At 40.2% G+C, this 16,212-nt stretch overlaps 1 protein-coding gene across 7 annotated transcripts in view; it reads left to right on the forward strand.

Annotated features, from left to right (window-relative positions):
- Positions 1-857: 857 nt before the first annotated feature.
- The window catches only part of celf5a (cugbp, Elav-like family member 5a), a 219,799-nt gene continuing 204,444 nt past the window's right edge, over positions 858-16,212 (forward strand). For all 7 annotated transcript variants that reach the window (XM_061737706.1, XM_061737709.1, XM_061737707.1 and 4 more), the window contains exon 1: positions 858-1,212. In XM_061737706.1, the coding sequence (XP_061593690.1) occupies positions 858-1,212 (355 nt within the window). The remainder of the gene's footprint in view (positions 1,213-16,212) is intronic.

The following is a 16,212-nucleotide window of genomic DNA, read 5'->3' on the forward strand; positions in this document are numbered from 1 at the left end:
TCCTTTGCAGGGTCACGGGGGTCTGCTGGAGCCTATCCCAGTTAATCACAGGTGAGAGGCAGGGGGTTCACCCTGGACATTTCGCCAGTCTATCACAGGGCTATATATATATATATATATATATATATATATATATATATATATATATATATATATATATATATATATATATATATATATATATATATATATATATATATATATATATATATATATATATATAATATGCAAATCTGATTATGTTTAAAGTACCCAGGTTATCCAGGAATATAGCTACCTCTAAATGGTTCAAAAACTTTTAGTGCCATTGTATGACATTTTATTGTCGTTTGATAATTTGATAGATCACTTGGGCAGCTGCAAGCAGTTGTGACTGCCAACATTTCTGCTTACTCATTTAAATTGAAAGTGGAAAGTGTGCGGGCGTAAATGGTACACTGGAGTAGCCTACTGCCAACATCTTACTCAGACACTTAAATTGAATGGAGCCATCATCAACTTAATTAACCACTGGCTTTTTTCTGTGTTGCAGGGTTCATCGAAATAAAGCATTGGCATTAGTTATCTTACCGCTGTCAATGAGACAAATAAAACAAACACGCACATAAATAAACAGCCCTGTGCCCATATGTGCTGTCGTTAGTTGCAGTTCTCGCCAGCCGCCGCTGGGTGTCGCTCCAGAGCGTCTGATGTCGCCTCCGTCAACCCACTCCGGTATCATCCGTGCGGGTTCGTTGTGTGTCGGATAGCAAGTCAGCCTGGTTTCCAGCTGAGTGCTTGCTCCCTCGCAGTGTATGTGTGTGCGCGAGTGTGTGTGTGTGTGTTGTCATTATTATCCACTCTGCTCCCAGCTCAGAATGGCCAGATTCACTCAGACTGAAACAAGAAGGCAGCAGCATCCCCAGCAGCCCCAGCCCGCTCACTCCAGCCTGGTTTGCACCGGACCGGGGGCTCCGCCGACACAACCACTCCTCCTTATCCCTCACCAGCACCAGCACCCTCAGATCACATTCCCCAAATCCATGAACGGGTCAGAACCCATTTCAATTCATCCGGAGAGCGGCAACATGAAAGACCAAGATGCCATTAAGCTGTTTATCGGGCAGATACCGCGGAACTTGGAAGAAAAAGACCTGAAACCCCTGTTTGAACAGTTTGGGAAAATCCACGAACTGACAGTTCTCAAGGACCGATACACCGGCATGCACAAAGGTAACGTGTCGCCCCTCACATTCCCATATGAGAGCTCCAGATTGTCTTTACTCTATTACCTGAACATTTCTTTTTAAATGATCATTTTGGATGAAAATGCAAAGTATTTGCCACTTTTACATTTGATCAGGTTACATCTTAAAAATGACCGGTCCAAACAATTTATCAGTATCATCATGTTTATTATTGCTCATATTTTCATATAAGATCCGTCATGTCCGGAAGTTTATCCTAATCATAATCTTTTTTATGCAAAAACACAAGTTCCTAATTTATAACATGTCATTTTATGTGCATTTTCACTTCCGTCCTGATAATTCTGTGTTTCCAATGAGCACAATAGAATATTTTTGAACATTATGAGTGCTTTCTTGCACGAAATTTTCTTTATGTTGTTGTAATCGAAGAGTATTTCCTTAACACGCTTCTAAGTGGGGCAGAGGCGCTCGGAAAGGATGCATTTTTAAAGAGCCTTCCCTTGCCAGTCCCATCTTTTGCGGAGGGGAGGCATCATTTATTCATTCATACGCTTTCTTTAACATCTCTCCTTGTGGGAATGGAGCGGGTTGAGTGCAAACCCGTCACAGCGAAATCTGTTTAATGCTACAATGTCTCCAAAGGGGCGCAAGAGCTGTCACAAGATGACGGACGTCGCCACGGAGATGGTGATGCTGCGTTGTCTCTGCTGAAATGGAAGGCTGAGGGAAGCAGAGGGTGTAAATCCTCCCAGCTCACTATATATAGGCTACAGTGACGACTTCCATCTCCCGAGCCTGTGCCGAAGTTGCTTTGCAGGAATGCAACATCGCTGCCTGTGTGGAAATAAATGAATAAACAATAGCCTGATAATAATTCTAATAAAAAACAACGCGCAACAGTACACAATAAAGAACAAAACACATTTTAGCCACTGCACCCCGCCTCCCCCCATCCCACCCACACACCCGGAGAGCCATCTCCATCAGCACCATTACCTTCATCATCACCACACATCAATACTTAAACCCAACTTTAATGTTTTTTTCATAGTGCTCAGTCATGCAAGATTAAAAAAAAAAAGGAAAAACATATTTTGGAAAACAGCAGTTAAAAATAATTGTGACATTTGGGCTGGCACGATATTCTGACTGATACCAGCTTGTCCAGAATCATGTTAACATTTAAATGACAGTCATGAAGAACACTCATAAAAAGTCACATAAACCCACCACTTCTTTAAATTTGTATAATAAAATGTCACCTGGCCCTTGACAGGTCTTAAACTTAGGTAAGCAAAATGTCAGGTGACTATACAGGACGTACTGTATTCACAAAGTCCCTTCATGTTTAAAACCAAGCCGGCGTGCAGGAGCAACGTGTGAGATGAACGAACGCCTTGATTAATGCTTCAAAGGAACTTCAGAGGGTATCTATCAGCCAGGTGCTGCCAATCAAATGCACCAAATTAATTGATCATCAGCAAGTGTGACCATCTGTATGAAAGCAAAAGCTCCGTCAGTTCTTTTCAATTCAATTCAATTCAATTCAATGATCTCCAAAGGGCAATTAGATTTTGGAATACTAAGTCAGCCAACAGTTTAGTCACTTTAGTGAGTAGCCTCTAGCTGTTGGGAGAAGTAAATCTCTTGTCGTGGTCTGTATTGTACTGCACCTGTGTTGAACCCGAGGAGGCCTCTAATTGGAGACTGTTGTTTAATTGTGTAGAGAATGTGTTTTATTGTAAAACATGTTGTGCAACCTGTGCAGCATTGTTCTTTCAACAATTAGCTCCACAGCAGTCCTCAGAACAGGGCCAGTCTTCTTCCTCATTTGTTCAGTTCCTTTGATTTCCTGGCTCTGATCCTGTTTCCTAAAAAGATGACTGCAAACTAAATTGTACTTTCCACCATAGATTTATGGAAAATATGCAAAAGGTGAATGACCTAAGCTTCCTGGACATGTACAGTCTGCTTTGGGCCTCCTTGTTGGCAGCTCCAGTGTTTCATCTCTATTCCAGTGTGTTGTCCACTTAAACTTGGAGTTCTCCAGCTTTTCTCCCAGGATGGAAATCCTGTTCATCTCCTTGTCCTCATAAAATCCACAATCATCTTCTTTGTCTTGATCATATTCAAGATGAACTGTTTGTTCCAACACCGTGCCACAAAGCGGTCCACCATGTCTCAGTACTCCTGTCCACTAGTGACACACCCCCTAACAGCATGAGCATCTCAATGTATTATTGAAGACGACAGAACTTTGAGATGTACTGAAAGTTTGAGGTGTGCAGAGTGATGAGAAACAGTGAGAGGGCATTCCCCTATGAAACTCCTGTGCTACTGGCCACCTGCTCAGACACAAACCCTTCAGTCTCACAGACTAGTTTGTCTGTCAGGTAGTCAATAATCCAAGTGATTGGGTTTCCTGGAGTTTTTCCATGTTGCACTGCGAGCTGAATTGTGTTAGAAGCACTGGAGAAATCAAAGCAAATGATCCTCACAGGGTCCAGAGTGGCCTGTATAAAACGAGTAGATGATGCCATTTTCCACGTCAAGCCCATTGCAATGAATAAACTGCAAGGGGTCTGAAGGTGCTGCTTATTTAGGTGGGCTTATACAAGTCTCCACAGCACTAATAATGTGAGACTTTAACCCAACTGGTCCATTACTGTTGAGGACAGGTGGAGGATTTTTTTTTCTCCTTAGTCCTTCAGTAAAGCATAATGTCTTCCACAGCGCTGGGACCTTCTCCTGACTCATGCTGAGGTTGAGGAAGTGCTGTAGAATCTCACATAGCTGCTCTGAAAAGACCTACAGGTCTTTGGGGCTGAAACCACCTGTACCTGCAGCCTTGTTTTGGTTCTACCTCTGCCTGCCTCCTCACCTGACTGCAGGAGACAAGCAGACAGGATGTGAAAGCGAAGGGGGTTTCAGCGTTTCTTCATGTTGAGGGGGCAGACAACGATATTAAAATCCTTGTCTGAGGTGCAAGGTGAGACTTCAGACGTGTGACAGGGAAGCTGTGGGCCCAGGGAGGTTGTGAGGTTTGTGTAGCTGGGGGCAGGAGAGGAAGATGCTGTGCTTCCTCCTGAGCTAAAGTTTTTTTGAAGAATATGTTCAGGTTATTGGCTCTATTCAGGCTTCCATCAGTCTGATCTCTCGTCTGAAGCATGTGGCATGTTTCCTCGCTGACCACACCTCCCGTACATTGCTCTGCTGGAGCTTGCTCTCCAGCATTTTCCTGTCCACCTTGTTCCTCTCTGATAGCTCTTATAGCTCTCTGACCACTCTTCAGAAGCTCCCTCTCTCTAAGCCTTAAGGCCCTTTCTTCTTGCTCAACATCTCCTTCAGCTCACTGGTGATCCAAAACCTGTTAGTAGGAAACCGTCCTGAGAAAACCATACCCACTGTACCGTGGGGTTGGTTTTCTCTACATACAGAAGCTATTGTAGTATTTCACAATTGCATTTATGGAATTGGTGTCATCTTCATGTTGCCATACAGCTAAAAAGAAGAAGAAAAAAAAAGTATGGCTGGTTTGTAAGAGTAGCCAGAAGAAAGCATCTTCTCTCTTAAAAGAACATGACAGCATGTTTGTAAAGTTTCATGTGAACAAACCACAAGACTTCTGGAACAGTGTCCTTTAGACAGACAAGACCGGATTTAACATCTACTGTATCCATAATGCACAGGTCCACATTTAGTGAAAAACACCAACTGTCAAGCTGCAGTGAGGAGAGTTGGTGCTTCGGCTTTATCAGCCATAGTTGCAATTGTCCAAAGTCTGTGGTGACAGAGAGAGCTATAAGAAGCCAACATTTCCCCTCAATGATGTACAGAAACAATCACTTCATATTATTGCCTTTTAATCACAGAGCATGCCGCTTTAGAACTTTTGGTTTAGTGTTTGCTAAATAAATAACAATGCCAAAAAATGGTGTCAATGTTCATTTAATGCTGTATTTATTTAATTTTAAGACTTGGTGAGGACCAGAATATATATTTGTATGTCCATATGCTATAGAGTTGCATGCTCATTCAAATACGAGTATATGGACATAACAATTTTAGAAACAAAAGAACGTGTACTTTTTTTCTCTTTACCGTATTATTTTCTTAATTGCAACTTTAAAATCTTCACTAGGACATTGTTGATATGGTTTGAAACATCATAACACCATGATCATGAGCCAAAATGAGAAAAACAATAGTCATGGGATAAGCAAGGCACAGAGGCATGACTATACTTGCTTTTTTAAATGTGATTTAATTTAATTTAATTTTTTTTAATTGTGGTGAGAAAAATTCTATTCCAACCACTTTTGGAGTTCTTATCTTATACAGATGTTGACATCTGTCATTTCATTTTTTACAGGAGGATTTTTGTTCAAGTAACATGTAAGAAAAACAAATTGCCAATATGCCAGTGATATAAGGGTCATTTGTGAATACAGCAAACCTTCAATGCTGTGTATGAATTTATCGTCAATTTTATTTATTTATTTTTTTTATCACTGCCAAAAGACACTTACCGGTATATTAAGTCCTTATTTTCATCATAAAACACTGAATAATGTGAAGATTTCACGTTAAATGTTGCTTCTTTTTGCCTCATATTTCATATAGTGGTACACCTATTTGACATTCTGGGAAGTATTTGTTTCTTGAATGCGTGCATACGTGGGTGAGTGTGTGTTTGTGCATGCACACACTGCAATGCTCTTGCCCGGAGTTGCACTACGGTTGCAGTATATGGCTCCCGAGTGATTGTCATCTGGCAAAAAACGTTTATGCTCTCATGTAGACAGAGTTCATAAGATAACTCTTTTGTAGGTTTGTTTATAATTGTGTGAAATAGAGGACATAGTTAAGAGTACTATTGGCTTGTAATTACTACAAATCTTTCAGTAAATATATACAGTACGGTGAATTGGATTGCATTTATTTTTTCCCATATATTTTAATTCTGATTATCGTCACAATTCCTACTTAAGTAGTAATAAAGCAAAAAAGCAAAAAAGCAAAAAAAAACAACAACAGTTTTTCAGCCTGTAATTGAGTTGTACTTCTTGCCTTTAGTGTGAGTCCTTGGATCCCATACCCTCTTTGAAATGCAAAACACAAACTCAAAATAGACTCATAGGAGAGAAATTCCCTTTTAAAAGCTATCTGAAATATAAAAAATGACACAGTGAACATTTATCCATTGATCAGTTGAATTTCACTAATGATTTTTCTTATTTTTTTAATGTTTAAATGCAGCTGGGTGAGGTTTTTTCTCTGATTTGACGGTAAATAATACCATCATACTTGTAAATGTACTTCTCAGAGTGAATATTTACCCTAATTCACTAATTCGCAAGCCAATTAATTTCAGTTAACAGAGTTCAGTCAAATTTAATGTCTTAGGATGTAATGATGCCTGGCTGCACAATTAACAATAATACATAACAATAATACATAACAACCTAATCAAACTCTAATATGTCAATGATCTTTTAAAATTAATCATGTTATTAAGCAGAAAGGGATTAATCACTCTGCAGCTTGATGGAAAGACTGGTACGGCACCATCGAAGAGACACTTACTCTGACAAAGACATAGATGGACAGTAGGATACACACACAAACACACACAGACATAAGCACCATTTTCATTATCCAAAGTGTTGTGCATCCAGTCTTTTTGATTTTCATTTCATCCACATTGTGCTCTGTGTGTTTATTATTTCCTCCTTTCTTATGTGACTACCCCCCCCACCCCCCACCCCCTGGTAATCCATGGGGGAAAACATGGAATTAGTTTGTAAAGCGTGATAATAATGCATGGCCATAATAACTTGACTCAAGAGGATTAGCAAATGTGCATTGTCTGAAGCAGAATTCTCTTGGGTGATCAGCTGGTTGCCTTCCTAAACAGTGGCTGCCTCTCCCAATTAAAAATTCAGTCTAGTCTGCCTATTCAAATGATTAATTCTGCCCACGCTGTCGATGGCCTGCCAATTATTGTCCCCCAACTGGTATTAATAGGTAAAGGATTTCCTGATGTTGAATTTATCACAGACTGCGAAAACTTCTCCCTTTGGCTCTAATTAGCTTATGCTTATAGCACACGGAGAACACACACTTAGTTACTTATACACATTCATATATGCAGGACCAATGCTGTAGTTATCTACTTTTTTAAGTGTACCGAGTGTTCTTTATTTTGTATTTTTTTAAATTGCATTCTCATTTTTAGTTTTTCAAATTAACAACTATTCTGACAAAGAGTGGATGTATTTGTTAAAAAAAAACCCCAAAACAACAAAAAACAAAGAAACATCTGTGCCCAGATGATGCCCTCCGTGTTCCTCTCATGCAGTTGACTCACTTTCAGTCAGTCAAATCAGACAGAAAGAATATGTGATTCAGCACAGCAGACAGACAGAAAACAAACCCTATGCCGCTCCAATCTGCTAGCCACGGATGCCCTCGTGTTAATATTAAACGTGTGTCGGCTATCATTCTGTTAACGCTTTTATGGATGGAAATTTTTGCCGTAGACCCCAGCCAAGGCGAAGCACATTAATTCACAGAATAATCTGATAAAATATTTATTCAAGTTTTTATTTTTTTCCCCCCTCTGCGCCAGTCTGACGGATAGCATTGCTCTGTCAGTTGTCTTCATGTGAAAGAGTAGAAAAAGGGAGGAAAACAGTGGGGTTTGCTCAAAGACATTGCTCCAAAAACTAAACGATTTAATCATTTTAGAATTCAGTTTTTCCCAGATAATGTCTGGCTCAAAGACTTTGGCATTGATTATTTTTTTTCTTTGACAGTTTTGATAACAAACAAAAGTCTATCAACATGTCTCCACGTGTGCACCTTGTGAAAAATATAGACAATCACAACACTGCTGTCGGACAGCATCCCCCCTGAGGAAACAGATGGGATGAACTCCCTTACAGACCTTTACCAGAGCTGTACGTGTTACATGAATGGTACATATATCCTGTACAACATGCTGTGATAATGCAAATGTAATAGACATCAGTGTATGGAAGGCCTTTTAAAAGTATTTGCAATTGAAATTACATTTCTTTAAGGTTTTAGGGAGAAATAAAATCCATTCCTTCTGAGCGTGCCAACACAAAGTCAGAGGGAAAAAGCAATTCTCAGCTTCCTTGCAGTTTTGTGCAGTGATTTGATTTAACATATCTGGAATAAAAACTTCTGTCAGGGCTAGTGAGGGAAGGCCACCGAGCCAAGCTAATGCAGTAAAAACACTCGCTTCGCAATCTTTAAACGTCTGTAAATATTGTAATAAGCAACAGGGCTTTCCTCATAAAAGATGCAGCAGCTCAACTGGTACTGACAGGCGCTATGGGCCTTGACTTCAGGATGATGAGTGCTGCCTCTCCCTCTCCCCTGCTCGTTTCTGTTGGTTTCCCAAGGAGATTGGCAATCTCGGATGCCAACAAGGCAACGCTCTGCTGGAGGTTAGTGTCGGCACACCCGACTCACCTGACTTTTATTCTTTCTTTCTCCCTTAATCCCTGCCTCAGAGAGCCTTTCAGATGAATTGATTTCCTGCTCCAATGCAACATTTATTATGGCTTGCAGTATATAATACTTTTCAGTGTGCTGTAAATGCTGTTATTCCATGACCTTTGTGGAATATGTTTACTTTTAATGGGCACCTAGAGCGGGGGAAGACATGGGAATATGTGCTGTGAGGTCTAAAAGAATACAGGACCCAACCTTATCAGAGGGGCTCAGTTATGAAATGTAAATGCCCCGTGAAGTTCATTATATTCAATTAAGCTCTTTGAAGCTGTGTTTATTTTTAAGGACACTTGCGAAGTCTGTCATCACCAAAAACTCAGTTTTTTTCTTTTCTTCAACTGACAAACTCTTCCATTTGTTTGTTGAGGTCATTGATACATGATGGGAATAACATTTTATCTGAATGAAATTTGCTATTAAAGTCAGCCTGCTTTTCATAGCTGCTGGGATTTCTTAGAATAATCTTTTTTTTTTTCGTCTTTCATGCCAGATTTCTTTTCTAAAGGTAGAGTCGGCTGACACGAGGCTCATTCTCATTCGTGCACAAAGGTCACAGCTATTTTCTTAGTCTAAATAGAGGGGTAGAAGCCCATCTATTCTGTATGGATAGCTTTGCAGAGAGTGCCATTGCCTACAGAGCAGAGTGTACTCTTACGGAGGGGGCTATGAAGGCACGGGGGAAGAAAATGTAGAGAGCATGGCAGGAGGGGGTTGGTGGTTTCTGTTAGAGTAGCATGAGCTCTTTAATGTTGTGTTTGAGCCTGGCTGGGCACAGATTCATTTTCGAAGGAAAATGAAATAACAAGGGAGAGGAGAGAGAGGAGATTTTTTAATGCAATGTTTTGTGATAATCCCTCTCCATTTTGGAATGGTTCAGGAGAACTCAAGCGATAAAGCCTTGAACAAGCCTGGGAAATAATAAGTTATTTGTCTTGCCTTATAGTGTGCTGCCCTTGGAGGGCTTCCTGCCCCCCCCATATTTGGCTAAAAAAACAATCAAAGATTTGTCAAGCTGTCATATCACTCTGATTGCCAAATAGTTGAGTCCTTGATTTTGGCAAGAAGGAAGTATGCATGAATGTCTTACGTACGTGTATCTGCCTGAGAGTGTGCAAGCACAAAGCTTTGTAGAGATGCCTTAGCAGTGTCACCCAATCCTTCTCTGCCACAAAGCTCCGTGTGATGGAGGAGGAGTGGACAAGGTGGCACACGTATGCAGCGGGGCCCACAAGGCAAATGACAGACACACGGCACTGTGCAAAAGGATGTACGCACGGGTGGAGAAGTGGAGGGGAAAATATGAACTGTTTGTCAAAGATGCAGAAACAAATGGTGGCTTTTATCCCGAGGCGCTGGGAGGACGTGAGCGATGATTCAGCTTGAGACACAGAGGACAAGTCTCACATGCGGAGTGGCGTCTTGGCACCGGAGGGTGGGACGGATGCTGGGTGGATGGGGTTGGAACAGAGGCCAAGTTTGGCGGATAAAATAATCACCTGAAAGCTGTTGACATGAGAAAAGCCCTCAAGTATCACTAGTAATACATAATTCAAATACTACAACTGCTACTGCTGGTTCCAGTACACTCTACCTGACATTGAAGTTATTTACTATTGTATGGATGCTGTTATTTGCTTGTGGAATATAAGGAAACCATATTAAAGATTTAATGCAAAAACAAGAAAATAAGTCATCCTGAGAACCCAAAACTTGTTCTACCATTTCACGCTGAGAGAAATCGAAAACAGTCGTCAGTAACACCATCCACCTTCTTATCTGCAGATATTTAAATATCCCCCAAATGTGAGAAATATCCATTTTTGATTTAAAAATGTCTCCGGATGCTCTAGTCTGTGAAGGATATGTGAAGATACATGCTGCTCAGCACAGTTATAAATAGAAATTCTGTGGTATTTCCGAAAATAGGTTAAGCTGCCATTGCTGCACTGGCATGACATCACCGATTGCCTGCCAGCCTTCTACCCCCCCAAAAAAACAGCTCCCACACGGTGCTCAAAAGGAAGGGGAGTGTACGGGGGAGGCACAGGAGCAGCATATGTGGGTGACTGCAGGGCTGTGTCCCTGTCATTTCCAGCGCTTTTCTCCACCTCCCCTCGCATGCCGTCCCTTCTATCACTCAGCCATCGCTCCCTCTGTCCTTCCATCGCTCCTTCCATCTATCCTTCTCGCTGAAGGAGAGAGGCTGTTGCCAGCGGTCCCTGTGCTTTATTGCCAGTGACACAAACTGGTTAGAGGCTTTGTACTGGAGATGTATCGCAGTCATGTTTTTTTTTTTTCTTTCTCTTTGTGTGATAAGAGCGAATTGCTTGCCAGATAGTGCAGAGGAGAGAAATGGAATTTGTGTTTCTTTTTTGATGAACAAATGTTAATTTGATTTAATGAGCAGAGTGTATGGACTTTATATGAGCTCCAAAATGGCACCCAATCAGTGGATCACAGTAGACATGACTTAATTAAAGAAGCAATTAATGGCCTATCTATCTATCTATCTATCTATCTATCTATCTATCTATCTATCTATCTATCTATCTATCTATCTATCTATCTATCTATCTATCTATCTATCTATCAGAAATATACAGCAAATGCAATAAACACCCTATGCTTGTTAGTCACAGTCATTAGGAGTAATTATTAGTCTCCCCCAGCTTCAGTGACGTGAGGTAAATAAATAAAGACTAAAGGCTGGGACAAGGACACAAAGTTAATATATTTGCCAATAGGGATAAAACTGAAGATATGTGTTACTGTAAGAATAGGATGTCATTTGATATTCAGAGCCCACATTCAATGGAGATAACAATGAAAAGCATCAGACTTCTTTAAAGAGCCCAAGATAATTATTGTTTCTTTGTGAGGCTGCCTTTGTACGGCAGTGAACTGATGATGTCCACATATGGACAACGTTTGTTGGTATCCTTCCATTGAAGAAAGGAAAAAAAAAACACAATGGAAACTTTCAAAATAAGAATAAATGATAGTTTACTGAGAACGGATTTATAAAAACTAATGAAAATCAGACATTGCTTTTGAATTGTGGTTCAAATGAATAATACAAAAAAAACAAGAAAAAAAAACTGACCTTGACAAATTATTTTGTACGCCAGAACAACATAAAAAGTAAAATTTTATCTGACCATCGTGACATATTAAACTAAAGTGCGTCAGATGACCGATTTTTATCTGGCAACTTTCACTGAAATTTCATTTTTTATTTCTTTTTGTCACTTTGAAGTCATTTCAGTGACCTAATGGGTACCAACGAATTTGTCCACGTGTATATTTGTGTGCACGTGTTTATGGTTTTGATTGAATTTTTTTTCTCCCTTCCCCACATCTCTTTAACTCAGTCCATCCAAGGAACCTCCGGGTCTTTGAAGCTGTGTCTTTAAAGTAACTTTCAATTTGTAAAATCAAAGGAGAACCTGATCCTTGTCTTCGTCTGCAGTCAGTTTGCTGCTGCCAGTCATCTTCGATTGTGGCTTTGATATACTCTATTGATTAGCCTCAAAGGTTGAAATACCTTTCAACCCTTGAGACAGACAATGTTTGGTATATTCAATCAAATATGACAGTTACATAAGAATCTGAATCTGTTCGGAAGATTGCATTTTACAGTGAGCGGCGAGAGCCAAACAGTGGGAGCTTGGAAGGGATTTTATTATTTCCTTTCTTTTAATCCTGTTTGTTTTTCTTAGGGACTCTTCTAGTTCATGAAAAGAGGGAGATGTAGTTTTCTGACTTTGAATCAGGCAGGGGTCTCAGAGAAACCTTTTATTGATTTCTGTAAATCCCTTGGCCGGGGCTGACTGAGAGGGAAAGAGGAACGATGGGTTGGAGAGACGGCACTTGGCAGGTAAACTCTTGTTGACCTCCCCGAAGTAACACAGCAAGAGGCAGTAAGTGTGAACCTACACATTATTTACACCTCTGTGAAACTCCATCCATTAACAGTGTCAATTAGCCTGCTCATCAGGGATGCAGGACACTGGATGTCTTTATAGACTGTGCCATAGCTTTAATAGCAAAAGAGGAATAAAGTACCCAGATACTCTGCAAAAAAGTCAAAGTTACCTTTAAGTGCTATAGAATGGTGAAAAATGCTAAAGAGAGCATCATTAGTGTTGTCCAGTCACATACTGAAGGAAGTCTGGAAACCGTGGGGTGGGAACCATGCTTCAATCCATCATGTCACCAACTTCAACTGCTCCAGCTACTAAAGAGCTGTACAGTTGAACTTAAGTATATGCGGTATATGTCTGATTTCAGAGAAGTGCTCAATAGCTGGACTGAATCACTACTTATGTCCTGAAAGAACAGTTTAACCCCAGCAACTTTCAGTAGATTGCGTGTGAAGGTGTCAAAGCCCGTTTACATGAACACTTATGTCTTCTTTGGCCCTGTATTGATCCTGAAACAAGTAAAGTGCAAATTTATTGCATTTATTACACTCATTAAGTATTCCATTCCAAGCTATAACCTGTACATATATGCAATCTGTAACTACACACATGCAGACAGGCGTTCCTTTGGGATGCGCTCCCTATGGATCTGTTTGACTGATTCTTGGAGGCTAGAGTAGTCTATGTGAGCAAGTAGCAACAAATCAATAGCTGAGGGATCAGGGAGGATACGAGGGAGGATGCAGGGACTATTTCTTCCCCCTATGATAGACACCAATGCTCCTCGGGGTCCCTGCAGCATTCATCCTCCCCTGGCTTATTGCTCAAGGTGATGTCTAAATGGGAGGGGCACTGTAATGAAAAGAGAAATGGAAGATGTTTCGGAGCTGGATGCAGTAGGGATGAAGGGAAGGGGTGATTGATGAAGGAGTGATGGAGGAATGTGGCTGGATTCAGGATCAGGAGATGGTGATTGAACATAGTAGCTGGCTTGCTTTAAGATGACTGTCCGGTTCAATTAAGGTTTACGAGTTTGGCGAGGCTACTGCTTTTATTATACCATCATTACAAGCTCATTTGGCGAGGGCAGAGAAAATATTGTTTTTAGAGCGATGACTGAGAGCATTGTGGGAAGTTCCTTCCAACTTCAGCTGTTCCTCTTTATCAAAGTTCTTTATCTGTCTTCTATCACCCTGATTATTATTATAGTTGTAGAGTGTGTAAACAAATCAAGGATATTTTTCAAAGATGAGAAGTTATTGCATCAGTGAAAAGACTCTCTGAGACCGGACTGATTACCCCCCTCATGGACAATTTGCACCACTGTGCCTCCTGCCTCCCTGACTGGCAATGATTCAGGCCATCATCACATTGTATTGCTGCAGATGATGAGTACTTCAGCTTCTGACCCCTTTGAAAGCCCATCAGTTCCCCCCGCAGCCCCACAAGGCAGTAAATGAAGTAAGCATGTAATCTACCAACATGATAGCGTTTTCCAAAAAAGTGCAAATGATGTGTGAGGTAGCAGGCAGGACCGATGCCAGGACGGGCTCAGTTTCTGCTACCTTCACACTTTCTGGTCAAGGAAATGCCGGAGTGAGAGCAAGTTCACACTTTTTCATTACACAGGGGTAGCGCGACTCCTCTGGGGCAAGGAGATGGAGAAAAGGGTAGTAGAGGATGTGAAAAGTGGAGTGGAAAAAGAAAGAGGTTGTGGTTTAAAGTGGCCCACTCTGCTGAAGACTTGTTTTCTCATTTGACAATTCTGCAGTACAGAATTTATACCGGATGCCGGAAAAAGGCCAAACGGGGAATATTCTGCTGATACATGGATATTGTTGAAAAATAAACAAAGTTTTATTTGAATTTGTTTGCTCACAGGCTTCAGGACTAAAGTTATTTTACACAGTTGAGACATCAAACATTTAAAATTATGAATTACAATCAATCATAATTACTTTGTAATCTGTTTAAATTCTACTTAAAAAATTCAAATGCAAATATATGCAAAACAAATATATAATTACCATCAACCTTTATCCTTTAAGAAGATTGCAATTTGGGTAATATGCTTACTTTGACATTTTTGGAGAGAGAAGTCCGTGTAGTGATGCAGAAGCTCAGTGTGGATGGAGGTAATTAGATAATAAATGTGTAGGTGTTTGCGATGGACTGGCGACCTGTCCAGGGTGTACAGAGTTTCATTTTACATTGCTAATGATGGGTATCGAGCAATAAGAAAAACACTGTTGTGTAACATAACATTATAAGTTGTATGTACAGTACTTGGATAACTAAAACATCAAAGAACAAAGAATAATTTCATCTTTTACATTTAGTCTATTAAACAATGTCCAGTTTAAACATCCGCCGCCTGCTGCCAGCCGTCCCACCAGCCCAACCGAGGTCCCGTATCCCTTATGACGTATTACGCTGGTTAGGGTTGCCAACTCCCTGAAAAATAAATAAGGGACACCTCATCGACAGGGCGACCCGATTGCCTTCACCTTTCCTGGCATGGTGAATTTTTTTTAGACCCTTTTTTTTGTGAGTAAAACGTTTTTTTAACTATTTGACTCAAACCTGAATGGAATTAGATGGATATTTTTGAATGCCATGAACACATGGAAAACAAATTATTATCCAGCAATTCACTTTAATACAAAATAACAAAATGAACTGAATAAAATAAGTATCTTTCTTAAACAGAAACCTGTCCTTCTTTACTTAAAATTGTATAAATTGATATAAAACAATAGAAAGAAAGCAGAACATCCATTCTGTAATACAGTAGTGCACATTTGTAGTGCAATAACAAAAGTGCAAACAGAAAGTCTATAGAAAACTTGTAAACATATTTGTGCCTCAAAGGCCATGACTGTAGGCTACAGATGTAGTAAAACATAAAAAAATAACTTATGAACTCAACAGCTCGATGCCACGTTCCATTGGCTTTTATGACTATTTTTTGACTCTCACAGTAATATGGGACAAAGTGCGTCCCTTTTCATCTCAATACGGGACGCGTACTTTAGGTTAGAAATACGGGACGATTCCGTTTTTCAAGGGAGGGTTGGCAACCATAGTGCTGGTGGTCATTTTAAAAATAACGGTGTTCTGCCGATTTCTGCTGCTTTGCCGAAAAATGCTACCTAATGGTTTTCTAACTTTGTAGAGCTACAATTTTACTTTGTTTTACTCCCTAAACCCACTTCCTTCCCCCCAAGTGGTCCTTGTCGCTTGCCAGGCCGTCATTGTAAATAAGAATGTGTTCTTAATGACCTGCCTGGTTAAATAAAGGCGAATGACTGAATGAATATCAAATAAAGCGATATAATTGTTTTTCTTTTCTCTTTATCGTATAATGTTCACAAAGTGTAATGCAATTCATGTCATGGGTAGTGTATTTTGAAGGATCAAATACTCAACATCCCATTTTATCAATTTTACATTGTGCAAGAAATGATGGGCAATCAAACTTTGAAAATCGACTGTTCGCGTGCGCAGAACCACAAAGTAACATTTCTTGGCAGAGAGCAAAGATTGGCAGAATA

The sequence above is a fragment of the Cololabis saira genome, chromosome 13 (genome assembly GCF_033807715.1).
Source record: "Cololabis saira isolate AMF1-May2022 chromosome 13, fColSai1.1, whole genome shotgun sequence".
Taxonomy (NCBI): Eukaryota; Metazoa; Chordata; class Actinopteri; order Beloniformes; family Belonidae; genus Cololabis; species Cololabis saira.